The sequence below is a fragment of the Mobula hypostoma genome, chromosome 12, assembly GCF_963921235.1.
Source record: "Mobula hypostoma chromosome 12, sMobHyp1.1, whole genome shotgun sequence".
Classification (NCBI taxonomy): Eukaryota; Metazoa; Chordata; class Chondrichthyes; order Myliobatiformes; family Myliobatidae; genus Mobula; species Mobula hypostoma.
Window position 1 is genome coordinate 82,235,493 of NC_086108.1, and position 26,621 is coordinate 82,262,113.

At 43.0% G+C, this 26,621-nt stretch overlaps 1 protein-coding gene across 2 annotated transcripts; it reads left to right on the forward strand.

Moving 5' to 3' along the window:
• The first annotated feature begins 6,792 nt into the window (after positions 1-6,792).
• On the forward strand, positions 6,793-26,613 carry ttc4 (tetratricopeptide repeat domain 4). Of its 2 annotated transcripts, none has more exons than XM_063064515.1 (10): positions 6,793-6,975; positions 9,414-9,531; positions 12,963-13,124; positions 13,680-13,757; positions 18,991-19,115; positions 20,023-20,109; positions 20,276-20,508; positions 23,801-23,885; positions 24,911-24,993; positions 25,490-26,613. In XM_063064515.1, exons 1-10 carry the CDS (start codon positions 6,868-6,870, stop codon positions 25,584-25,586), a joined length of 1,176 nt encoding a protein of 391 aa, XP_062920585.1. In that variant the 5' UTR covers positions 6,793-6,867; the 3' UTR covers positions 25,587-26,613. The 2 variants fall into 2 exon arrangements, with proteins under 2 accessions (XP_062920585.1, XP_062920586.1); XM_063064516.1 differs by having other exon boundaries at positions 6,873-7,004.
• Positions 26,614-26,621: the final 8 nt, after the last annotated feature.

The window sequence follows — 26,621 nt, forward strand, 5'->3', positions numbered from 1 at the left end:
GTGCTGAAAAATCAACCAAAACTTTATATGTGTCAATCCAGTAAAACAACGTATTCAAGTGCATAGACTTCATATGCCTGCACTAGCGACGAGGGAACTAGAGTCAGCAGACATATGTGGCTAGTGCAGCTGCTTTCTTCATGATGCAGCGCATGCAACTTTACAAAACGCAGTTTTACGCAAACAGCACTGAGCGCTGGCCGGGAGGTCTGCTCCATTGTGGTCGGGTCTTGCAAACCGTGAAAGATTCTGAGGTATTACTTCTCTCAGTTTTGGTGCTTTATCCAAGGCAAATGTAAATGTTTGATCATCTGTTGCGATCAATCACAATCTCACAACCGTCATAAATTACCAGAGAGCTGATGACAAATGCAGGGAGTTTGCAGGAATGGTTTGGTGACGGGAATTTTCCGCTGTCATGGCATTGCAACAGAAAGAGCAACATGTTTTAATTAGTCATAGTCACAGAGTCAGCACTGAAACAGCCCTTCAGCATAGCTAGCCCATGTCAATATAGATGCACATCTGCTCCATGTCAATCAAGATGTGCATCTAAGCTAGTTCCATTTGCCAAGTTTGACCCATATCCCTCTGAACATTTCTTATCCATGCGCCTGTTCAAGTGCCTTTTCAATGTTGTTAATGTACTGTACCTTCGACAACCACTTCCTTTGTTGCTCATTTCATATGCAGACTACTCTCTGGGTGGAAAAAGTTGCCCCTTGGGTTCCTATTAAATCTGTGTCTTCTCACCCTCTTCTACGTCCTCCTGTCTTGTTTCCCGAACCCAGGGAAAAAACTGCACACTCAGGCGATCTATGCTCATGATTTTACACATCACTACAAGATCAGTACTCATTCTATGCTCCAAGGAATAAAATCATAGCCTTCAGCCTCTATAACTCAGTCCTTTGAGTGCTGGCAACATCCACATAAATCTTTCCTATAGGAAAATGAGCAGAACTGAAAACAATATTCCAAATGTGGCTTCAGCAGCTTCTTGTACAACTGTGACGTAACATTGAAAATACATTTATTATCGAAGTATGTATACAGAGTACAACTCTGAGATTTGTCCTCCCACAGAAAGCCACAAAACAAAGAAACACCATGGAACCCCTACAGGAAAACATCAGACACCCAACGCGTGAAAAAATTGCACAAACGGCAAAAAGCAGGCGAACAACACATAGAATTATCAAACCTTAAACCAGGAGTTCAGTAGGTGTCCTGGTTAATGAAGGCCAGCATGCCAAAAGCTTTCTTTGCCCTTCCATTAACTGTGAAAGTCCTACCCTGATTGTCTTGTCAAAATGCAACACCTTACACTTTCCTGAATTAAAGTCCATTTGCCTTAGCCCACTTGCCCAGCAGATCATGATCCCTCTGTAATGGATATATAGTTGTTATTTGTCATCTGTATCAGTGGTATGAATGAGAATGTACAAGGCATGTTTATAGCTAACATGAAAATAAGTGATGTCATAGACAATGGAGATGCTCCATCACAGTGGAGGTCTGTATGTGAAACTGCTGGAAATGGGGAGGTCCAGAATGAATATTTCTTCTCTGTTTTCTCCATGGAGAAAGACATGAAGACATTAAAATTCATGAGAGTTGAGGGGGATGATCCACATTACAGTAGAGGTGCTGGATGAATTTAAATGTAGTGTACGAGGGTAGGTAAATCACCGGGGCCTGATGCATCCCTTCTAAAGTAAAAGCACAACATTAACCACTCTCCATTCCTCTGGCATCACACGTGAAGATAATGAGGAAGCAAATATTTCAGCTGTGGCTCCGGTGATAGCTTATCTACCCTCCCATAGTGTTCTTGCATATATCTGATCAGGCCCTGGAGATACTAGGTGTATCCTTAGATGTTAAGCTCCCAACTATGATCTTTCAGCCACGACTCAATGATATCCACATCATACCTGCCAATCTCTAACTGCACTATGAGATCACCTACCCTATTCTGTACACTGACTGCATTCAGATATGACACCCTCAGTCTTGTATTCATCACCCTTTTTGATTTTGCTCCCACATTACACTTCAGCTCATCCCACTGACTGCAATTTTGCTCTATCACCTACCTGACTATCCTCACAGTCTCACTACACATTGCATCGACTTGTATACCAATTGCCCCATCCTCAGCCCTGTCCCTCAGTTTTCCATCCCCCTGCCAAGTTAGTTTAAACCTTTCCCAACAGCTCTAGCAAATATGCCCGGAAGGATATTCGTCCCCCTTGGGTTCAGATGTAATCCGTTCTTTTTGTACAAGCCAGAAGAGATCCCAATGATCCAGAAAACTGAAACACTGCCCCCTGCACCAATTCCTCAGACATGCATTCATCTGCCAAATCATTCTTTTCTCACCATCACTGGTGCATGGCACAGGCAGCAATCTAGAGATTACTACCCTGGAGGTCCTGCTTTTCAGCTTTCTCCCTATCTCCCTATATTCTCTCTTTAGGACCTCCTCCCTTTTGCTACCTATGTCCTTGGTAACAATATGTACCATGACTTCTGGCTGCTCACTCTGCCCTTTTACAGTGCTGTAGACCCAGTATGAGACATCCCTGACCCCGACAGCTGGGAGGCAATACACCATCCATGTGCTTCTTTCGGAGCTTGTCTGTTCCTCTAACGATGGAATCCACTACCATTACTGCACTCCTCTTCACCCTTTCCTTTTGAGCCACAGAGCCAAGCTCAGTGCCAGAGATCCGGCCACTGGGGCTTCCCCCTGGCAGCTCTTCCCCTCCAACAGTATCCAAAGTGGTGTCCTTATTATTGATGGGAATGACCACAGGAGCACTCTGCACTGGCTACCTGTTCCCTTTCCCTCTCCTGATAGTCACCCGGGTACCTGTCTCCTGTGACTTAGAGGTAACTATCTCCCAGTAGCTGCTATCTATTCCCTCCTCATTCTCCCATATCAGGTAAAGGTCACCCAGGTATAATTGCAGTTCCTTAACACAATCTGCAAGGAGCTACAGCTCGGTGCACTTCATACAGATGTAGTTATCAGGAAGACTGGACGTCTCCCAGAGTTTCCACGTCTCGCATGAACATACCACTAACCTATTATTACAAACTAGTTATGCATTAATAGACAAAGACAGAAAGAAAATGTAATAGAAACTTGCTTGGAGCCTCTTCCTGTTGAGCCAATGCCTAACCACTCCAACAATGGCCGGTCCACTTACGCCTCACTTCTTTATGTTGGCCTTTGCTGAATACCTAAAAATTGTTATGATTGCAGACCGCCAAAAATCTCGAATAGCTCCAAGCTATATTTAAACCTCGCACTGCCTCAGCCAAACAAGACATTGCTCACGATTGTTGTAGCCCACCAAAACCCTTGCAAATTTCTATAGATTTATGGTGGAGAACATTCTGACTGGTTGCATCACTGCCTGATATAGTCATAGTCATAGTCGTAGTCATACTTTATTGATCCCGGGGGAAATTAGTTTTCGTTACAGTTGCACCATAAATAATTAAATACTAATAAAACCATAAATAGTTAAATAGTAATATGTAAATTATGCCAGGAAATAAGTCCAGGACCAGCCTATTGGCTCAGGGTGTCTGACCCTCCAAGGGAGGAGTTGTAAAGTTTGATGGCCACAGGCAGGAATGACTTCCTATGACGCTCTGTGTTGCATCTCAGTGGAATGAGTCTCTGGCTGAATGTACTCCTGTACCCACTCAGTACATTATGTAGTGGATGAGAGACATTGTCCAAGATGGCATGCAACTTGGACAGCATCCTCTTTTCAGACACCACCGTCAGAGAGTCCAGTTCCATCCCCACAACATCACTGGCCTTACGAATGAGTTTGTTGATTCTGTTGGTGTCTGCTACCCTCAGCCTGCTGCCCCAGCACACAACAGCAAACATGATCACACTGGCCACCACAGACTCGTAGAACATCCTCAGCATCGTCCGGCAGATGTTAAAGGACCTCAGTCTCCTCAGGAAATAGAGACGGCTCTGACCCTTCTTGTAGACAGCCTCAGTGTTCTTTGACCAGTCCAGTTTATTGTCAATTCGTATCCCCAGGTATTTGTAATCCTCCACCATGTCCACACTGACCCCCTGGATGGAAACAGGGGTCACCGGTACCTTAGCTCTCCTCAGGACTACACCAACTCCTTAGTCTTTTTCACATTAAGCTGCAGATAATTCTGCTCACACCATGTGACAAAGTTTCCTACTGTAGCCCTGTACTCAGCCTCATCTCCCTTGCTGATAAATCCAACGATGGCAGAATCATCAGAAAACTTCTGAAGATGACAAGACTGTGCAGTAGTTGAAGTCCGAGGTGTAAATGGTGAAGCGAACGGGAGACAAGACAGTCCCCTGTGGAGTCCCAGTGCTGCTGATCACTCTGTCGGACACACAGTGTTGCAAGCACACGTACTGTGGTCTGCCAGTCAGGTAATCAAGAATTCATGACACCAGGAAAGCATCCACTTGCATCGCTGTCAGCTTCTCCCCCAGCAGAGCAGGGGGGATGGTGTTGAACGCACTGGAGAAGTCAAAAAACATGACCTTCACAGTGCTCGCTGGCTTGTCCAGGTGGGCGTAGACACGGTTCAGCAGGTAGACAATGGCATCCTCAATTCCTAGTCGGGGCTGGTAGGTGAACTGGAGGGGATCTAAGTGCGGCCTGACCATAGGCTGGAGCAGCTCCAGAACAAGTCTCTCCAGGGTCTTCATGATGTGGGAGGTGAATGCCACTGGTCTGTAGTCATTGGGGCCGCTGGGGCGTGGCATCTTCGGCACAGGAACGAGGCAGGACATCTTCCACAGTACAGGAACCCTCCGGAGCCTCAGGCTCAGGTTGAAGACATGGCGAAGTACTTCACATAGCTAAGGGGCACAGGCTTTGAGCACCCTGGTACTGACACCATCCGGTCCTGCAGCCTTGAGATGTTTCAGCTGTCTCCTCACCTGTTCCGCTGTGAAGCCCACCGTGGTGGTTTTGTGTGGGGAAGGGGTATAGTCATGAGAGCAGGGTGGGGGATTGTGAGGAGGGGTAGGAGGGGAGAGTGGAATATGTGTTGGTTGGGGGCCGACAACAGATGACTCGTGGGGTTAGGACAGGGGCCACAATGTCAAATCTGTTAAAGAACAGGTTAAGTTCGTTGGCCCTGTCCACACTGCCTTCATCTCCCCTGTAGCTAGTTTGCCGGAACCCAGTGATGGTCCTCATCCCACTCCAGACCTCTCTCATGTTGTTCTGCTGGATTTTTCACTCAAGCTTCCTCCTGTACCTGTCTTTAGCCTCCCTGATCCTGGCCTTCAGGTCCCTCTGTATTGCCCTCAGCTCCTCCCTATTTCCATCTCTAAATGCCCTCCTTTTAGCGTTCAGGATGTCCTTAATGTGCTTTGTTACCAATGGCTTGTTATTTGAATAACAAAGGACAGTTCTTTTCGGAACATTGCAGTCCACACAGAAGTTGATGTAATCAGTGATGCACTCTGTGAGCCCATCAATATCCTCTCCATGTGGCTCACAGAGTGCCTGCCAGTCTGTCACCTCAAAACAACCCTGGAGCGCCTCATAAGCCTCCTTCGACCATTTTCTCACTATCCTCGAGGTAGCAGGTTTACTCTTCACCAGAGGCACGTAGCAGGGTTTTAGATGCCCCAGGTTGTGATCTGACCTTCCCAATGGCGGGAGGGGAGAGGAGCTGTATGCACCCTTAAAGTTAGCGTACATCAAATCCAGAGTCCTCTCCCCTCTGGTTGTACAGCTCACATACTGCGTGAAGTTGGGCAGTGTTCTAGCCATGGTAACATGGTTGAAGTCACCCGAGATGGTAATGAGGGCACTCGGGTGCTGGGTTTGTAATCTGGCTATGACGGTGTAAATGATGTTACACGCCGACGTAGGGTTGGCAGAGGGAGGGATGTACACAACAACCACAACTGCATGTGAGATTTCCATTGGCAAATAATATGGAGGCTCCAACAGACAGGATCAAAAGAGGGTTATAGACTCAGCCATCTCCATAACAGGCATAACTCTCCCCACCGTCAAGGACATTTTCAAGAGGTGGTGCCTTGATTAGGCAGCATCCATCACTAAAGACTCTCACCATCTGGGCCACGCTGTTTTCTCAGTACTACCATCATCGAGGAGGTACAGCAGCCTTAAGACCACACCCAGCATTGTTATAAGACTTTTAAGTGGTTCCCTAGTGTGAACAAGTAGATTATAGACCTCACAATCTACCTCATTATGATCTTGAATTTTACTGTTTACACTTTATCTATAGCTGAGAAACACCAGACACTTATTGGATGAAGGGTCTCGGAAAGGTCGACTGTTTTATTTGCCTCCATAGATACTGCCTGACCTGCCGAGATCTCCAGCATTGTGTGTGTGTGTTTCTCTGTAGTTGTCACAGTTTATTCTGCATTGTTTTACCTTGTTCTAACCCCATACATTGTGTAATGATTTGATCTGTATGAACATTATGCAGGACACGCATTTAACTGTATCTTGGTACATGCGATACTGATAAACCAATTCCAACTTATTTACTTTATAACAGTTCGTAAATTGTCATTACTATTCTTTAGCGCTACGCGGAGTTTACGGTGTTAATTTGCACACTGTAGTCGGTTCTATTAAAGGAGTGTCACACATTTCACACCATCACGTACTGTACTTGCCCAGCGATACGTTACTAATCATTAGCGTTGTTGCGGGTCGGAACTGGAGTCCGGGGCCACGGGGAACGAGATACGGGACGGTGCAACCGGAAGCACGCTTTCCTGAATGGGACCAACTGCCTAATCTCCAGTGTATTATCTGTGGACGTCCTGCTGGGGCCGCGATGGCTTCTGCGACTGTTCCAGAGGAAGAGGATGGCATGGACGAGTTCATCGAACAGTTCAAGGGGAAGAAGTACAAAGATGGTTTCAATGAGGATAATTGGGAAGAGGTGGGATTTGGAGAACTGGCCAGGAATATGTGAGGATGTGATTTTTTTTTCAACGATCATCATACTGAATGGTGTGGTAGAAACGAGGGGCCGAATAGCGTTTCAAACAATGCAGAATTTCATGTTTAGAAATACTGGTACAAAAGGGTTTGAAATACTACTGTAAAATCATCAGCGATGGCTTGTAACTTGTTAGCGTTTTGTAGATGGCCTGACTTCAGGATTATAACAAGTTACTCTGATAACAGTGATTGCATGTTCTGCAAATAGTGGCAGTTTTTGATTTTCAGTATTGTCGGAATTCTTTGAGATGAAACGTTACCAAGGTCCAAAACTTCCTGACAACCAAGCCATAGAGCCGCTTAGGTATCTAAATGCCTGTGATTGTAGCCGGATAAGACTTGATCCGTGTCGGCCTCAGCATCCTTGCGCATAACCTGATAGAGTGTTCAGGTCACTCTTCCGCTGCCCCTCCGAGACGCAACTAAATCTCAGCTGGTGGAAGATGTGACCCAGCTTCACTGTTTCACATTGTCTCTGATTTTCAGAGAATAATTAGTCGTCAGCAACGATACCACAGATCTCCCTGATGGACTGTTGAGAATAACTTGACTTGATTAGATTCAACTTAATTTGTCATTGTGCCGAGTACAGATACAAAGCCAATGAAATGCAATTAGCATCTGACCAGAAGTGCAAAAGAATAGTGTTATTTACAAAATAACTGCGAATAAAAAGTAAGCGCTACAGCATACAAATATAAAAGTACTGAGACAGTACAATATGGGTGCAATACTGCTTAGCGCTGTGATGTGAGGTTCAGCAGGGTCACAGCCTCAGGGAAGAAGCTCTTCCTGTGCCTGCTGGTGCAGGAGCGGAGGCTCCTGTAGCCCCTACCGGATGGGAGGAGAGTTAAAAAGTCCATGGTTAGGGTGAGATGCATCCTTGATAATGCTTTTCACCCTGTCCAGGCAGCGTTTATGGTAGATGTTCTCAATGGTGGGCAATTGGGTGCCGATAATCCGCTGGGCAGTTTTCAGCTTTGCGGTCCGATAGGGGACAATTGCCATACCACACTGAGATATAGTTGGTGAGTATGCTCTCAATGGTACAGCGGTAAAAGTCTGTCAGTATCCTGGGACAGAGGTGAGCTTTCTTGATGCTCCACAGGAAATAAAGGCACTGTTGCGCCTTTTTGATCAGGATGGAGGAGTTCAGGGACCAGGTGAGATTATCAGAAATATGGACACCAAGGAATTTGAAGCTTGAATAATTTAAAAATGATCAGAGAAAGGAATAGTAATGTTTAAGAGCACATTTAGTTGGTAGAAAATAAGTTAACATGAAAACAACACAATACTTAATATTGCTTACCTTCCGATAGCAACAAAATTCAAGTGAATGACATGGGCTGTTGTGAAACTGAAAAATCACCTGGAAGGAATCCAGTTTAAAGTAAATTTATTATCAAAATACATAGATGTTACCATATACAACCCTGAGATTCATTCTCTTGTGGACAATCACAGTAAACATAAGAAATACAATAGGATCAATGAAAGACTGCCCCCAGTAGTACGGACAGCAACTCATGTGCAAGAGACAACAAATGGCAAATACAAAACAAAAAAAAAACACTGGTCTTGCAACTGATTGTTCTGTTTCCAAATTTCTTTCCCTATTGGTTGTTGAACATACTATTTAGATCAAAATCCATGGCCACTACCTTTCCCATCACTCCAGATCCAAATTTCTCCAATCAGTTTTCTACTGCTTTAACAGCACAATCCTAATCAAAATCACAAATTAGATCATCTGCATCTTAACTGTATTTTTTAAACTTCTCTATGACATTTCTGCCTACTTTTATAAAGCAGTTGAAAACTCTTTATTGAATATAGAGTTCATTGGAACTAACTTTGTTACTTCCGGTCTTGCCTGTATAATTGAGTCCAGAAGATCTCCAGCCATTGCCTCTGGAATATCTTTGTCACTATGAATTATCTGCTGACAGCTTCCACAGGATTACTGGTAGTTCTAACCTTCAACCACCTCATGATCCTTTCCATTCTTTATTAGTGACACCTTGGGATATTGAGAGAGCCAAACACCAATTTTTTTTTTAACCAGAGAATCGGTCTTCATATTAAATTTCAGTTTAAAATAAAATACTGCACTTCCTTCATTGTTAAAATACCCATCTTTATACTACTTCCGATTAAGTATGGAAATCTTACCTTGTTGATAAAAGTGAAAAGGTTTCCGTTTGCCGTGAGAATAGAGCTAACTTTGCATATTATATGCAAATTGTGATCAAAAATAGGAGACCCCTTTCATCTCAGTTTCTCCATGTAGCAACCTGGATCAAGGAAAGAATATCAGTAGCAGGAAACTAAGGGCTTGGTTTTAATCATATCCGTATAATTTTTCCCATCAAGGAGTTTGACAAAATTCCAATGTTTATGAAAAAGGCACCAGAAGAACTTGATCCTATGGAGCATCCAGAACTTGCCTGCATCCAAACTATATTGTACGATGAGGATCAATCTCCAGAAGGTACGTGCAAAATATACAAAATTCTAAATTTCCTCAGTGAAGAACAATGACACATTAGTTCCTCACAGAAAATGTTATACCCTGAATAAAGTTTTTCTATCAATGACAAGTTATTCTGTATTCTACACAAAGCCGGTAAAATGATAAATTTTCTAAGCTGTACTCTTTCAACTATATTCAATGTATCTTTTCCAAATAATAGAAAGCAGGTAATCACCTTAGCTTCAATTTAATTACATTTCTTTAATGTCGATAATGTTAGAACCATAAAACTCATGCAGAAATATTGAGAGGACTCTCAGGCCAACCCTTGAAATGAACGAGATTGCTGGGGTCTTAACAGAGATCCTTGTATTCTCTTTAATCATGGACAAGGTACCAGTAGACTGGAGAATAGCCAATGTTGTTGCTTTAAGAAGGGCAATGGGGACCGTCCAGGAAATAAGAGGCCTAGTGGGAGGGAAATTATTGAAGAAAATTCTGAGAAAGAGGATTTAGTTGCATTTAGAAAAGCATAAACTTACTTGGGATAGTCAGCATGGCTTTGCGCAGGGGAGTTGTTGTCTTTCAAACTTAATTGAGTTTTGTTTGAGGAAGTGTCAAAGTTGATTGAGGTAGGGTAGTGACTTGTTTACCTGAACTTCAGTAAATCATTTCTCAAGGTCAAGAATATTAAGTAACATGAGATCCCTAGTGGCTTGGTCTTATAAAACAGAGGGATGTTTCTCTTTCAGGAGGTTTGTGACAGATCCCTGATCTGTGTTTGTGATTCAGGGATCATAAGACCATAAGATATAGGGGCAGAGGCAGGCCATTCGGCCCGTCAAGTCTGACTGCCATTCAATCATGGGCTGATCTAATTCTTCCAGTCATCCCCACTCCCCTGCCTTCTCCCCATACCCTTTGATGGCCTGGCTAATCAAGAACCTATCTATCTCTGCCTTAACTGCACCCAATGGCTTGGCCTCCACAGCCGCTCGTGGCAACAAATTCCATAGATTTACCACCCTCTGACTAAAGGAATTTCTCTGCATCTCTGTTCTAAATGGACATTCTTTAATCCTGAAGTCATGCCCTCTTGTCTTGGACTCCCCTACCATGGGAAATAACTTTGCCATATCTAATCTGTTCAGGCCTTCTAACATTCGGAATGTTCCTATGAGATCCCTCCTCATTCTCCTGAGCTCCAGGGAATACAGCCCAAGAGCTGCCAGACGTCCCTCATACGGTAACCCTTTCATTCCTGGAATCATTCTTGTGAATCTTCTCTGAACCCTCTCTAATGCCAGTATATCCTTTCTAAAATAAGGAGCCCAAAACTGCACACAGTACCCTAAGTGTGGTCTCACGGGTGCCTTATAGAGCCTCAACATCACATCCCTGCTCTTATATTTTATACCTCCAGAAATGAATGCCAACATTGCATTTGCCTTCTTCACCAACGACTAAACCTGGAGGTTAACCTTTATGGTATCCTGCACAAGGACTCCCAAGTCCCTTTGCATCTCTGCATTTTGAATTCTCTCCCCATCTAAATAATAGTCTGCCCGTTTATTTCCTCCACCAAAGTGCATGACCATACACTTTCCAACATTGTATTTCATTTGCCACTTCTTTGCCCATTCCCCTAAACTTCTCTGCAGGCTCTCTGTTTCCTCAACACTACCCGCTCCTCCTCCTATCTTTGTATCATCGGCAAATTTAGCCGCAAATCCATTAGTCCCATAGTCCAAATCATTGACATATCATAAAAAGCAGCGGTCCAAACACTGACCCCTGTAGAACTCCACTGGTAACCGGCAGCCAGCCAGAACAGGATCCCTTTATTCCCACTCTCTGTTTTCTGCCGATCAGTCAAAGCTCCACCCATGCTGGTAACTCCCCTGTAATTCCATGGGCTCTTATCTTGTTAAGCAGCTTCATGCGGCACCTTGTCAAGTGTCTTCTGAAAATCCAAGTACACCACATCCACTGCATCTCCTTTGTCTACCCTGCTTGTAATTTCCTCAAGAAATTGCAGTAGGTTAGTGAGGCAGGATTTTCCTTTCAGGAAACCATGCTGGCTTTGACCTATCTTGTCATGTGCCTCCAGGTACTCCGGAATCTTATCCCTAACAGTCGATTCCAACAACTTCCCAACCACTAATGTCAGGCTAACAAGTCTATAGTTTCCTTTCTGCTGCCTCCCACCCTTCTTAAATAGCAGAGTAACATTTGCAGTTTTCCAGTCATCCAGTACAATGCCAGAATCTATCGATTCTTGAAAGATCATTGTTATTGCCTCCTCAATCTCTCCAGCTACTTCCTTCAGAACCCGAGAGTGCATTCCATCAGGTCCAGGAGATTTATCCACCCTCAGACCATTACGCTTCCTGAGCACCTTCTCAGTCGTAATTTTCACTGCACATACTTCACTTCCCTGACAGTCTTGAATGTCCAGTATACTGCAGATATCTTCCACTGTGAAGTAAGGGACTTCTATTATATAAATAATCTGTTCAAAAGTACTGATCGGCTGATTAAAGCTTTACAGATGACACAAGAGTTGGCAAGTTGTGGATATTGAGAAGATTCAGTTGGATATAGACGGGTTACAATTGTGGTAAGAGAAATAGTGGATAGAGTTTAATACTGGCAAGTGTGAGATAATGCATTTTGGGAATTCAGATATAAGAGTAAAGACAACAGCAGGACCCTTGGGACCGTGAATGATGGGATCTTGGGGTACATGTCCACTGAAAGTGGGAACAGGGATGGTGGTAGAAATATTGGCATTCTAGTCACTTTCATTGAGGAATTTAGTATAAAACTGGCATTCATCTTTCAGCTGCTTTAAACATTGGGAGTATAGTTGTACAGTTCTGGTTACCATTGCAATAAGAAGAATTTGGGTGCATTTGAACGGTGGCAGAAGATGTTCACAGGATGTTGCCTGGATTGCAGATTATTGGCTACAAAGAAAGGTTGGACACAGTTGGACTGTCTACTCTGGAGAGTTGGAAACTGAGAGTGACCTGATAGAAATATAAAACCTTTTAAGATTCATAGATGGGGTAGAATGTTCTAGGCTGGAAATATCAAACAGTAGAGGGCATAGGTTTAAGATGAGAGGGAGGAAAATTGAAAGGAGATTTGCAGGGCAAGATTTTTTTTTTACTTAGTGTGGTAGTTGTCTGAAATGCACTGCCTGACCAGCAGATAAGATAGCAATGTTTAAGAGGCAGATGAGATTAGTTTGGATTGATACCATGAGTGGCGCAGATGTCATAGGGCAAAGGGCCACGTTCCTGTGCTGTACTGTTCTCTGTTCTTTGAAACTGTTTGTTGTTCTTGCAAAATTAATCAATTGATCAGATTTGTCTATAATGGGTCTGAATGATGATTTTACTATATTTACATAGTGTAACGCGTTCCTAAATGATGTTTTACAGAACTTGCAAAAACATACAAGAATGAAGGAAACCAGTACTTCAAGGAAAAGAATTATAAAAAAGCAGTCGTCTCTTACACAGAGGGTCTGAAGAGGAAATGCTCTGACACAGAGCTAAATGTTATACTTTATACAAACAGAGCCGCAGCACAATTTTACTTGGGTATGACTTGTTGGTACTTTGCAAGTCTGTGGAGGGAACATGACTAGGATGAATGATTTATTTAGAAGCTCAACACAGAGGATTTAGATTTAGAATTGATTGGGATTAGAGTAATGTGATTCAAGTTTTGAGTGTTGATGGGTTTTGGGCTGAATTTTATTTCTTCATGAACAAATGTTTGCAGACTAAATTAATGATTTGTTATTAAAACCATAAAAATGAGAAAGAAGTTGCAACACAAACAGACCATTAAAATCCCTGACAGTCTGTTCATAAAGCTAGTAATCTTACTTGGAGTAGAAGCAATAATACTTGTGTTTAATAGAATTCTTTTATAATGCAGTTGAGTAAGGTGAGGCAATACATTTTAAGCATTACTCTACTACAAAATTAGCTCTCAAAATAATAACAAGGCATAAATTAGAAGGCTCAGCTAAGAAGATGATAGCTGGTTATGTAGTTTTTTCTTCGAGAGAATTCACCCACTACTGGCTGCTAGTTGGTAAGGAGAAAACAAAGTGAAAAATAATACTAGATTTGATATTCTGTCTCCAGGTAATAATCGATCAGCATTAAATGACGTGATTGCAGCTCGGAAACTGAAACCAAATCATTTGAAAGCAATAATCAGAGGTAGGATTGTAGTAATCGTTTTGTTTTATTTTTCTTCCCATCCCTTCCAAGGAGAAGTATGGCCTATAACCTAACACGAGGAATTCTGCAGATGCTGGAAATTCAAGCAACACACATCAAAGTAGCTGGTGAACGCAGCAGGTCAGGCAGCATCTCTAGGAAGAGGTACAGTCGACGTTTCAGGCCGAGACCCTTCGTCAGGACTAACTGAAGGAAGAGCTAGTAAGAGATTTGAAAGTGGGAGGAGGAGGGGGAGATCCAAAATGATAGGAGAAGACCGGAGGGGGAGGGATGGAGCCAAGAGCTGGACAGGTGATTGGCAAAAGGGATATGAGAGGATCATGGGACAGGAGGCCCAGGGAGAAGGAAAAGGGGTGGGGGGAACCCAGAAGATGGGCAAGGGGTATAGTCAGAGGGACAGAGGGAGAAAAAGGAGAGTGAGAGTAAGAATGTGTATGTATAAATAACGGACGGGATATGAGGGGGAGGTGGGGCATTAGCAGAAGTTAGAGAAGTCAATGTTCATGCCATCAGGTCGGAGGCTACCCAGACAGAATGTAAGGTGTTGTTCCTCCAACCTGAGTGTGGCTTCATCTTTACAGTAGAGGAGGCCGTGGATAGACATGTCAGAATGGGATTGGGATGTGGAATTAAAATGTGTGGCCACTGGGAGATCCTGCTTTCTCTGGCGGACAGAGCGTAGGTGTTCAGCAGAACGATCTCCTAGTCTGCGTTGGGTCTCGCCAATATATAGAAGGCCAATAGGGAGCACCGGACGCAGTATATCACCCCAGCCGACTCACAGGTGAAGTGTCGCCTCGCCTGGAAGGACTGTGGGGCCCTGAATGGTGGTAAGGGAGGAAGTGTAAGGGCATGTGTAGCACTTGTTCCGCTTACAAGTACCAGGAGGGAGATCAGTGGGGAGGGATGGGGGACAAATGGACAAGGGAGTCGCGTAGGGAGCGATCCTTGCGGAAAGCGGGGCGGGGGGAGGGAAAGATGTGCTTAGCGGTGGGATCCCGTTGGAGGTGGCAGAAGTTACAGGGAATAATATGTTGGACCCGGAGGCTGGTGGGGTGGTAGGTGAGGACCAGGGGAACCCTATTCCTAGTGGGGTGGCGGGAGGATGGAGTGAGAGCAGATGTGCATGAAATGGGGGAGATGCGTTTGAGAGCAGAGTTGATGGTGGAGGAAGGGAAGCCCCTTTCTTTAAAAAAGGAGGACATCTCCCTCGTCCTGGAATGAAAAGCCTCATCCTGAGAGCAGATGCGGCGGAGACGGAGGAATTGCGAGAAGGGTATGGCATTTTTGCAAGAGACAGGGTGAGAAGAGGATTAGTCCAGATAGCTGTGAGAGTCAGTAGGCTTATAGTAGACATCAGTAGATAAACTGTCTCCAGAGACAGAGACAGAAAGATCTAGAAAGGGGAGGGAGATGTCGGAAATGGACCAGGTAAACTTGAGGGCAGGGTGAAAGTTGGAGGCAAAGTTAATAATGTCAACTGCTACCAACCTTATAGTTCCCACACCTCGCACTTCCCGTTTCTACCTCCTACCCAAGATTCACAAACCTGCCTGTCCTGGCAGACCTATTGTCTCAGCTTGCTCCTGCCCCACCGAACTCGTTTCTGCATACCTCGACACGGTTTTATCCCCCCTTGTTCAATCCCTTCCTACCTATGTTCATGACACTTCTCACGCTCTTAAACTTCTCAATGATTTTAAGTTCCCTGGCCCCCACCGCTTTATTTTCACCATGGATGTCCAGTCCCTATATATTTGCATCCCCCCATCAGGAAGGTCTCAAAGCTCTCCACTTCTTTTTGGATTCCAGACCTAATCAGTTCCCCTCTACTACCACTCTGCTCCGTCTAGCGGAATTAGTCCTTACTCTTAATAATTTCTCCTTTGGCTCCTCCCACTTCCTCCAAACTAAAGGTGTAGCTATGGGCACCCGCATGGGTCCGAGCTATGCCTGCCTTTTTGTTGGCTTTGTGGAACAATCTATGTTCCGTACCTATTCTGGTATCTGTCCCCCACTTTTCCTTCGCTACATCGACGACTGCATTGGCACTGCTTCCTGCACACATGCTGAGCTCGTTGACTTTATTAACTTTGCCTCCAACTTTCACCCTGCCCTCAAGTTTACCTGGTCCATTTCCGACACCTCCCTCCCCCTTCTAGATCTTTCTGTCTCTATCTCTGGAGACAGCTTATCTTGTTATGTCTATTATAAGCCTACTGACACTCACTGCTATCTGGACTATTCCTCTTCTCACCCTGTCTCTTGCGAAAATGCCATCCCCTTCTCGCAATTCCTCCATTTCCGCCGCATCTGCTCTCAGGATGAGGCTTTTCATTCCAGGACGAGGGAGATGTCCTCCTTTTTTTAAAGAAAGGGGCTTCCCTTCCTCCACCATCAACTCTGCTCTCAAACGCATCTCCCCCATTTCACGCACATCTGCTCTCACTCCATCCTCCCGCCACCCCACTAGGAATAGGGTTCCCCTGGTCCTCACCTACCACCTCACCAGCCCCCGGGTCCAACATTATTATTCTCCGTAACTTCCGCCACCTCCAACGGGATCCCACCACTAAGCACATCTTTCCCTCCCCCCCACCCGCTTTCCGCAAGGATCGCTCCATACGTGACTCCCTTGTCCATTCGTCCCCCCCATCCCTCCCCACTGATCTCCCTCCTGGCACTTATCCGTGTAAGCGGAACAAGTGCTACACATGCCCTTACACTTCCTCCCTTACCACCATTCAGGGCCCCAGACAGTCCTTCCAGGTGAGGCGACACTTCGCCTGTGAGTCGGCTGTGTCCAGTGCTCCCGATGTGGCCTTCTATATATTGGCGAGATCCGATGCATACTGGGAGATCGTTTTGCTGAACACCTACGCTCTGTCCGCCAGAGAAAGCAGGATCTCCCAGTGGCCACATATTTTAATTCCACATCCCGTTCCCATTCTGACATGTCTATCCACGGCCTCCTCTACTGTAAAGATGAAGCCACACTCAGGTTGGAGGAACAACACCTTGTATTCCGTCTGGGTAGCCTCCAACCTGATGGCATGAACATTGACTTCTCTAACTTCTGCTAATGCCCCACCTCCCCCTCATACCCCATCCGTTATTTATATACACACATTCTTTCTCTCACTCCTTTTTCTCCCTCTGTCCCTCTCACTATACCCCTTGCCCATCCTCTGGGTCCCCCCCCCTTTCTTTCTCCCCGGACCTCCTGTCCCATGATCCTCTCGTATCCCTTTTGCCTATCACCCGTCCAGCTCTTGGCTCTATCCCTCCTCCTCCTGTCTTCTCCTATCATTTTGGATCTTCCCCTCCCCCTCCAGCCTTCAAATCCCTTACTCACTCTTCCTTCAGTTAGTCCTGACGAAGGGTCTCGGCCTGAAACGTCGACTGCACCTCTTCCTACAGATGCTGCCTGACCTGCTGTGTTCACCAGCAACTTTGATGTGTGTGGCCTATAACCTAGTTTTTTTTTACTAGTATTGTCTTGGTTATCTGCTAGGAGCTGCAAAAGCTTCTAAAACAGGTTTTGTGTTCTTTTTGTCCCTTCCCTTTAGTCTTTAAGTCCACAATGACTGCTTGGAAGCATTTTTACAGTTTCTTTTTCCACTCTAGTAAAAACAGGAATATTATTGAGAACTCCGTAAGCGGTGAACCAGAAGAGTGAACACAAATTCCACAATGGCACAGTACAGCTCCAAAAATCTGTAGTGCCCTGAAATATTGACTGGTAATTACTTATGTGGCAGTGTTTTATTCCACAGTTTGTTTTAGATTCAGAGAGTTATTCAGCACCGAAACAAGCTCTTTGGCCCAAGTCATCCACAGTGACCCCGGTCTATCAAAGCCAATCCCACTTGCCTGTGTTTGACCCATATGCTTCGAAACCTTTCATATCTGTGAACATGTTGAAATGATTTTTAAGTTTTGTAACTGTACATGCCTCTGCCACCTCCTATGGAGGTTAATTCTACATTTGTATGTACCCACCACCCTTCTTTCAGTCAGGGCATTCAGTATAGGAGTTGTAGTTTCATAATATGTTGGTGAAGCCACACTTAGAACATTGTGTACAGTTTTGGTTATACTGTTATAGGAAAGGTGTTACTAAACTAAAAAAGAGTGCAGCAAATATTTACCAGGATATTGCCTGGATTTTTGGGGAGGGAGGATTGTGTATAGACTGGGATTTTGTTCCCTAGAGTGGAGGAGATTGGGATGTGATTTCATAGAGGAACGTAAGATCATGAGGTGCATAGACAAGATGAAAGCATGTAGTTTTTTTTTCCCCCCGGGGAGAAGGTGTTAAAAACAAGAAGGCATAGGTTTCAGATCAGACACAAGAGATTTAAAAGGGACTTCAGGGGCAGCTTTATCACACAATGGGTGGTGCTTATTTGGAATGGGCTGTCTGAAATAGGGTTTGAGGCGGGCACCTTATTCAGATAGTTTTTAAATGCTGCTAAGTGTATAGATAGGAGAGATTTAGAGGGCTATAGGACAAACACAGGCAGATGGGATTAGCTCACTGGGCAACACAAACAGTAGGGATGAGTTGGACAGAAAGGCTTGTTTCCATGCTGTTTGTCTCTATAATTCAAATCCCTTAAAAATGTGTCCACTCTCACCTATGTCCTCTTACTTTAGACTCACCTACCCTGGGAAAATAATATGACTATCTACCCTCATAATTTATGTAAGTCTATACGGTCACTTCTCGGCTGCCTTTGCTCTAGGAAAGACAGTCCCAGTGTATCCAATCTCTCCTTGGAACTCAAGCCCTCCATTTCAGCAACCTCCCTTTTAATCTTCTCTGCACCTGCTCTAGTTTAATCATATCCTCCTTATTTGTTTCTACAAAATGTTATAATTTAAAAAAAGTGAACAAGGCTTCAATCAGAAATATTTGGATAAAGTGGTGCCGCACAAAACCTACCAGGACTGTGCTGGCTGATTCTCATTCCTTCCCCTTTTCAATTGTCATTCATTGTTTCACCTGAACAATACTAAAAATTGCTTTTTGTTCGAGAACCATTTATTTTGGTGAATATCTGTGAGACTGCACGTTGATAATTAAAAGTAGTGCAACTTGTTTTGATTTCATAATGTTTCAAAATGATTTTCTGATTGGTAATAATCTTTTACACAATGATTTTGTTATTTATTCTAAAGCCTTAAATTTTGATTCTTATTTTGACAGGAGTTCTTTGCTACACTGAACTTAAAAATTACAGTAGTGTAATAGCTTGGTGTGATGAAGGCCTCCAGCTTGAGCCAAAAGAAAAACAACTTATTGAACTGAGGGCCAAAGCTGATAAACAGAAGGTATGTGTTAGACATTGACTATAAGAAGTACTGTTATTAAGTGGTTCTGAATGCAGGAGATATCGTCAATTCAACATACTATCTCTGGTAACTAGAATGTACACTCACTGGCCACTTTATTAGGTACTATACACCTGCTCATTAATGCAAACATCTAATCAGCCAATCATGTGGTAGCAAGTCAATACATAAAACCATGCAAACATGGTCAAGGGGTTCAGTTGCTGTTTAGACCAAACATCAGAGTGGAGAAGAAATTGACTTTGACAGTGGAATGATTGTTGGTGCCAGACAGGGTGGTTTGAGTATCTCAGAAACTGTTGATCTCCTGTGATTTTCACAGATAACAGTCTTTAAAGTTTATAGAGAATGGTGTGAAATCAAAAAAAAATCCAGTGAACAGCAGTTCTGTGGGCAGCAAATGCCTTGTTAATGAGAAAGGTCAGAGTAGAATGGCCAAACTGGTTGACAGTATGGCGACAGTAACTCAAGTATCCACCTGTTACAATGGAGCAGTGCAAAATGGCATCTCTGAGAACACAACATGTTGATCCTTGAAGTGGATGGGCTAAAGCAGCAGAAGACCATCAATATATACTCAGTGGCCTACTAAATGTATGTAGTTCTGCAGGGCAGCAATGACCTTGCTGACTTGGAACATGCTAGCTGATAACATTTGTGAAGTTCTTGCATGACTTTATAATATCAGAGTGGTTTGTTCTGCAATACTTTGCTCAGCAGGAAACTCGTGCAGATTCTAAACATGCAAAAATCCTAAAAAAAAATTGTAGGTGCCGGTTGAATTTAAGCCACCATTTTTTAATTGATGTTAAACCCAAAGGTCAGATTATTTTCTGACTGATTATGCCATCTAGTGTTAAATTACTGATGCGATTTATTTTGATAGCGTGTTGAAGAGCGTAATCTAAGGAAGGCAAAGTTGAAGGAGAAAAAGGAACGAGTGCAAGCAGAGGCTTTACTGAAAGCCATCCAGGTAGGAAACTTGGAAAAATGAATAGGCAATATGTTTAAAATTAAATGCAAGTTTCACATTGTACATGTCTTAAGTATCTGATCTTTTGATATACTTCCTGATAAATGATGTAATTATGCATTTCCATACTTTGCTTTGTTTTAATTGCCTTTTTAATGCCCTATAGGAAAGAAATATCAAATTATTTCAGCCTTCAGAGCTGTTAAGTCAAAACTCTGACGATGAAGGTGATGAAAAGGAGGGTGACAGCATATTAAGGACACTGCACAATGGAGTAAGTGCTGAGTGCGGCCAGGTAGTGCACCTGGATGAAAATGGCAGCTTACATTGGCCTGTACTGTTCCTATATCCAGAGTATGAACAAATGGATTTCATCTCAGCTTTTCACGAAGATGCCCGGTAAGTATTAAAGATAAGCTCCCTTTTCATTTTTAAGGAGTGATGCCATTAACCTTTTGAGAGTAGAGTTATCTGTTGTGATTTAAGTATGATAGTGGTGGTGGGGGTGTGGAATTAATTTGGTATGTAGTCACCCATTCACATTTTATAAGGACTGCACACTGACAACTCTTGTGTGAATGAGCAACACCTACTTGCAAATTATTTTCCTCCTTATTGAGTATATTGTGTGCACACAGCTGTGTTAGTTCTTGTGTGTTGGGGCAATAGGGAGCCTTGTTTTCTTTTGTGGGAGCTCTCACTTGGATCTCTTCTATAATCCTGCACTTCTGCCCTCATCCCATGCCCTCCCTCAGGCATAACAGGGATGGTGTTCCCCTAGTTTTTTTCCTGTCACCCCACCAGTGTATGCATCCAATTTAACATTCTTTGCAACTTCAGCCTTCTCCAGCAGGATACCACCACCAAGCACAGCTTCCCCTCTTTGCTTTCTGCAGGGATCACTCTGTGACTCCCTTGTCCAGTTGTTTCTCCCAAGGCACTCGTCCCTGTAGTTGTAGGAAGTGCCCTTATACTTCCTCCCTCGCCATTATCCAGGGTTTTAAATAGCCCTTCCAGGTGAGGCAGTTTCTTACGTGTGAATCCCCTCAGTCCATTTATATTAGGGAGACTGGATACAGATATGGGGAACCTCTTCATTGAGCACCTTTGCACCATCTGCTTTGCCAGCCATGCTCTGATGGCCAGCATTTTCATTCTACTTCCCACTCCCACAACTACGTGTGTGTCTGTGGCCATGGCCTTCTCCACTGCAAGCCAAGGCTAAATGCAAATTAAAGGAGCAGCGCCTCCTACCTTCTAGGTAATTTCCAACCTGCATGAACATTGTTATGTAACCGGCAACAATGAATATCAATCGAGACAGGTTAGATAAAAACAACCAAACATTTATTAAACACGTATAAACAATAAAGGAAAAAAAAAGGAAAACTTTAACCGGAGGTTAACAGGTACGCAGCTGTTCACCAACTCCACTCGGCTCTGGTTCTTAAAGCGTTAAATGCGAAAACAGTTCTTAAAGCGATACAGTCAGATATAGTTCTTAAAGCGATAACTTCGAAAATCCAACAGTTTTACACATTCAATTGGGAGAGACTTCTCTGGAGAAGGATTTCTTCACAGATGCACTTTTACCGCTGGTTCTGTCCACAGGATTCCCGATGCCGAAAATAAACAGTTTAAATCGACTGACCTTAAATTCCTTTAGAGAGAGAGAGCACCTTTTTGCATGAACTCATTGCCCTTTTGCAAGAGTTATCTCGATGCAGGTTCTCTCCAACGAAGACTCAATAAGGTCGATTCTTTATTAAACTGCCAAACGATGCCGACTTCTCTCAATCCTTCACTTCGATGAATTCTTCACTCTCCCTTCAAAACTGTCGGAATTGAGTAAATTGGCACTTCCAGCCACAAATTCCCAGTCCAATAATACAATAGCTTGTAAGAGAACACCTTCCTTTTTAAAAATGAAACTGCCTCACAAAAACAAACACGCAACAGAAACGGAGGCACAACACATTCTACCTGGAAATCTACAAACTCAAAAACTAACTGCGTCACCTGGGTCGACCCTTATATAGTCACGGGGTACATGTCATCACGTGACCTCACATCGGCGGGAAAATCACATCAGGTGACTTCCAAAAGACCATTACATCATTCTCAAAAAAAAACCGGATCTCCTTGAGCATTTAACAACATCCAATTCTCAAATTTCTGTTAACTGCTGCCTTTTGCTTTTCTTTCTCCCAATCCACCTGACTCGTCAATGTCTTTCCACTCCCTCCGCCCATCCCACCACTCACTCCTCTCGTTGGTTCCCCCTCCCCACCTCTATCCCTTTGTTCCACGCTCAACTGCCCTCTCTTGTCAGATTCCATCTTTATTCACTTGTCATCTCCTAGCTTGACACCATTCCCACTCTCCTCACTCCCTAATCTGCCTTTCCCTACCTCCCCCAACCCCACCCCCAGACCCGGATCCACCTATCACCTGAGTTTTTGCTGCACCTTTTTATACTAGCTGTCTTTGCTCTTTCTTTCCAGTCCAGTTGGAGTGTCTTAACCCAAAGCATTGACTGTCCATCCCCTTCCACAGATGATACCAGCCCCTTTGTGCATTGCTGCAGATGTCCAGCATATGTGGTATTTCCTGTGTCGTAACATCAATTTATCTTGGTTATTGTCTCTATTGGAATGACTTGAGTTGTGTTGCTACATTAGAAGTAGTATATCCCTGGCAGTTGTTGACAACCATTAAGTATTTTTGAAATAATGTGAACTGAGACCACAAGAGATGGATCAACAGTGAATACTGAGTGATCATGTCATTTGGCACCCTTCACACAATTATCTTTTTGTGAAGTTTGAGGGTGAATTTTTATGCCTTAATGTATTACAGGTGCACATTCCTTTATCCAAAAAGCTCGGAAAACCTAAGTTTTTCTCTCCAACAGCTGACGTCACTCAGGTGTGACGTGGCGGCACTAGCAGAGGCCGCCAGACGTCAGTTGTGGCTCAGCGCTCGTACTGGTTACACGTGCATTTGCTGTTCGCTGACATTTTGTGTTCACTGTTGACTTCGTGTTTAATTTCACTGTGAAAATGTCAAAAAAAGCTGCAGATACCCCTATGGGTAACAATGAGAAAAAGAGAAGGAATCTTCTCTATCAGTAATGCAGAAAGTGGAGTTATTGCAGAAGCTTGATCGTGGTGTGTCTGTGCGGCATCTTACTGAAGAAAATAGTGTCGGAACTACCACTGTATATGATTTAAATAAACAGAAAGACAAGTTACTGAAGCTTGATAGTGACGTTCTACATTTATTCCAATAAGTCATTTACCATGTGTTTGATTCGGTTTGTTTGAAGCTGTATATTTTTATGTTTTATTGAATGTTTTTGTTGGAAGTAAAATTACTTGTCATTATTCCCTAAACAATACACTATAACAATTATTTACATAGCATTTACACTGTATTAGGTATTATAAGTAATCGAGAGATGATTTAAAGTATATGGGAGGATGTGCATAGGTTTTGGTGTGCCGCTGGGTCTTTAGAGTCCACCGCACTGAGACAGGTTAAATAAGGGACTTGAGCATACGTGATTTTTGGTATCGGGCGTGGGGTGGTCTGAAATCCAAAAAAATTCTGAATTCCGAAATGCAACTGGCCCCAAGGATTTCGGATAAGGGATTGTGGACCTGTATTAACATTAGTTATTCCTTTTCAGGTTTATTGATCATTTATCGGTAATGTTTGGTGAGAACTTGCCGCCTTGGGATACTGAAAAAAAATATGAGCCAAATAATTTGGAGGTATGACTTAAATAGTGTTTAGTAATTTGTCCAGATGAGAGAGTAGTACTGGATCTAATTGGAGTAGGACTGTATAAAATTGCCAGTCTGGACTTTTGACTTTCTTGCACTAGGTGGCTTGCAATCAATTTATCTTTGCTTTTAATTGCTGAATTAGAAAGGAAAACTTTTACTTCTGATTAAACTGTAATCCACTTCATCAGCAAATTTTAATAACAGGAATTCTAGACCCCTACAGAGCTCCCACTGTTGCCATATTATGTTTGAAGCAGGAAATGTCTTAAAACAGGCAGTGTGGGATAGAAAGTAAAGAAAAATTCAAGTTGAAGGGGCAAAAATGATTTGCATATCTGTAAATGTAGCCTCAGAACATGCATTTAGTAAAGAACTGCAAGTCTAAAATATGTTTTAACACTGGCTCTCATAATCCTTGCTGCCAAGGAAACCACTGTACCATGTGAGCTTGTAGATACATACATGCTGCTTGGCTAAAATCACATAATATTTGTCTGTCTTTGAAATGAATTGGTACATAAGGCAGGCATGTCTTCAGCAAAATATGAGGTAGATGGTATCATTCTCATATACAATTATTTTGGAGTGAAATAATGTAAAAGATTCATATCCTTTGCTACTTGGCAGAACTAAAGGACAAAACTTGTAATATATTTTTAATGAAACAGTTTTATTTCAATTTTTGGAGGCTAACCACATTCTGAAAAAGGTAGCACACAATAGTCTTTGTACTTCGGGATCTTGGGATGGTCTTTGAGTCAATAATGATCCATTTTGGTAATACATGTTTACACATAAATGAGTTCAAATTCTGTCACAAGTTCCAGAGAACCAAGACTGCAGGGCATGCATGAGCTTGTAGTGACCTGTAAGCTGTAGAAAGGAATGCTTGATTGTAAGTTCTGTAACCTAATTCCTTACAGTGCTGTAAAATCAAGGAAGGGATAATATTAATGTATAATTGAAGTTATGTTATTAATTTAATGTGCTTGGAATATTTGTGGCTATAGCTGTATTTTGAAGATGAGCAGTCTGGAGATCTTTTCTTGGTGGACCCAGTGTGCACCCTGCGCCAGGTGTTAAGTCATCCCAGGTGAGTAGAACGATGATCTTCCAACCACATATACTGCTTTGCTGACACTTTTGCCTTAAATAGTTATGTTGTATGAAATAGTTTTTACCGGCTTTAAAGCATTTGAATATTCTGTGAAATGTGTATTTCAAATCTGAAAGAGCTAGGGAGTAGTGTAATGGATTAGATCATTGTCTGTTGGACTTAGGCCCCTTTGAATTTTGATTTAAAACTTCAAACATTATTGCCAAAAGGGCTTATTCAAGCTAAGTTCATGGTAGGAAACTGGGGCTGAGAGAGATAATAAATCAGCCACAATTGAATGGTAGAGCAGACTTGATGGGCCAAAAATGGCCCAATCCTACTTTTGTGTCTCACGTATAAAGAAAGTTCACCAGGCATCTTGGCTCTTAAATTCGACAGATGTAAATATCTATTGAGACTTACTGTATTTAAAATGTTGGTAAAGATGGTGGTTTTGGCATTAATCCATACTTCTCACTATCGTTGTCTCTAGATATGTTGTGAAGGCTGGCAATCCACAAATTATCATTCTGGCTCGAGGTTCATCGTTCTGTGAAGACTTTCTATCAGGGAAAAATCTTCAAAATTAAATTGTGTAAATTTGTATTTAAATCAAGTCTGCAACGGGAACTGACTACTTGCAGAAAATAAAGAAATGGTCCTAAAACAGTCCTTCATGCTGAAGCAGTGATTCACTGTTTACACTGTGTCCTCTTGTACAGTGGAGAGATTAAATGCAGACTGGGTGTTTACTGTGTGGAGCACCTGCAAGGACACCCAAAAACTGGTTTAATTTATCTCCCATTCCCACACTGAACTGTCTGGTCTGCATTTATAGGATGCTGCTATACACCTCTGGAACAGTACCTCTCTATCCGGGTACATTATTGCCAAAAGGACTCAAAATCAAATTCTACAACTTTTAGGTAATTTGCTCTGTCTGTTCCAAAACTGGCTACTTCTGTATGTCATCTTTGGCGACAGGGGTCAATTTTATTTTACTCTCCATTAGCACTTAGAGCTCTGCATTTCAGATTCAGTTGTGTGTATTCTCACTAACTGTCCCATTAACTAGTGTCTCCTCCCTGTGCCAATTGTAGCCTTAGCCTATGAGAGATATTCCCTCTGCCCTATTCATTCCCCTCTTCCCTCTGTTTATTGTCTCATTGTTTATCTTTCCACAGATACTACCTGACCTACTGAGTGTTTGCTGCAATTTTCAGTATCTGCAGTTTTCTTTTCATTAAGTGCTCATTACTGCACACAGGTATCTATGGAATTTGACTCGGGAGACAACTATTCACCAAGGATGTAGTCCTGCAAGTATCCTTGCACATATTAATTAAATATGGGTGTTTTTTTTTCCTACCATCTTTTGCAGTGTTTCAAATACTCGCTCCTCTAATTGTGGGGAAAATAAATCCTCATTTCCTCCCCCATCCCATATAACTGTTTCCTATTCTTTTGAACCCTCTGTCAAGGGAAATGTATCCTTCGTATTTTCTCAATCTGGGCCCTTTATACAGTTCCCGGAATAAATTGAAAATAATTACCATTGTTCTATTACAAAAGTGATTTACCGCAGGTGCTGGAAATAGGCTTCAGGTGAGATATTACCTCTGGAG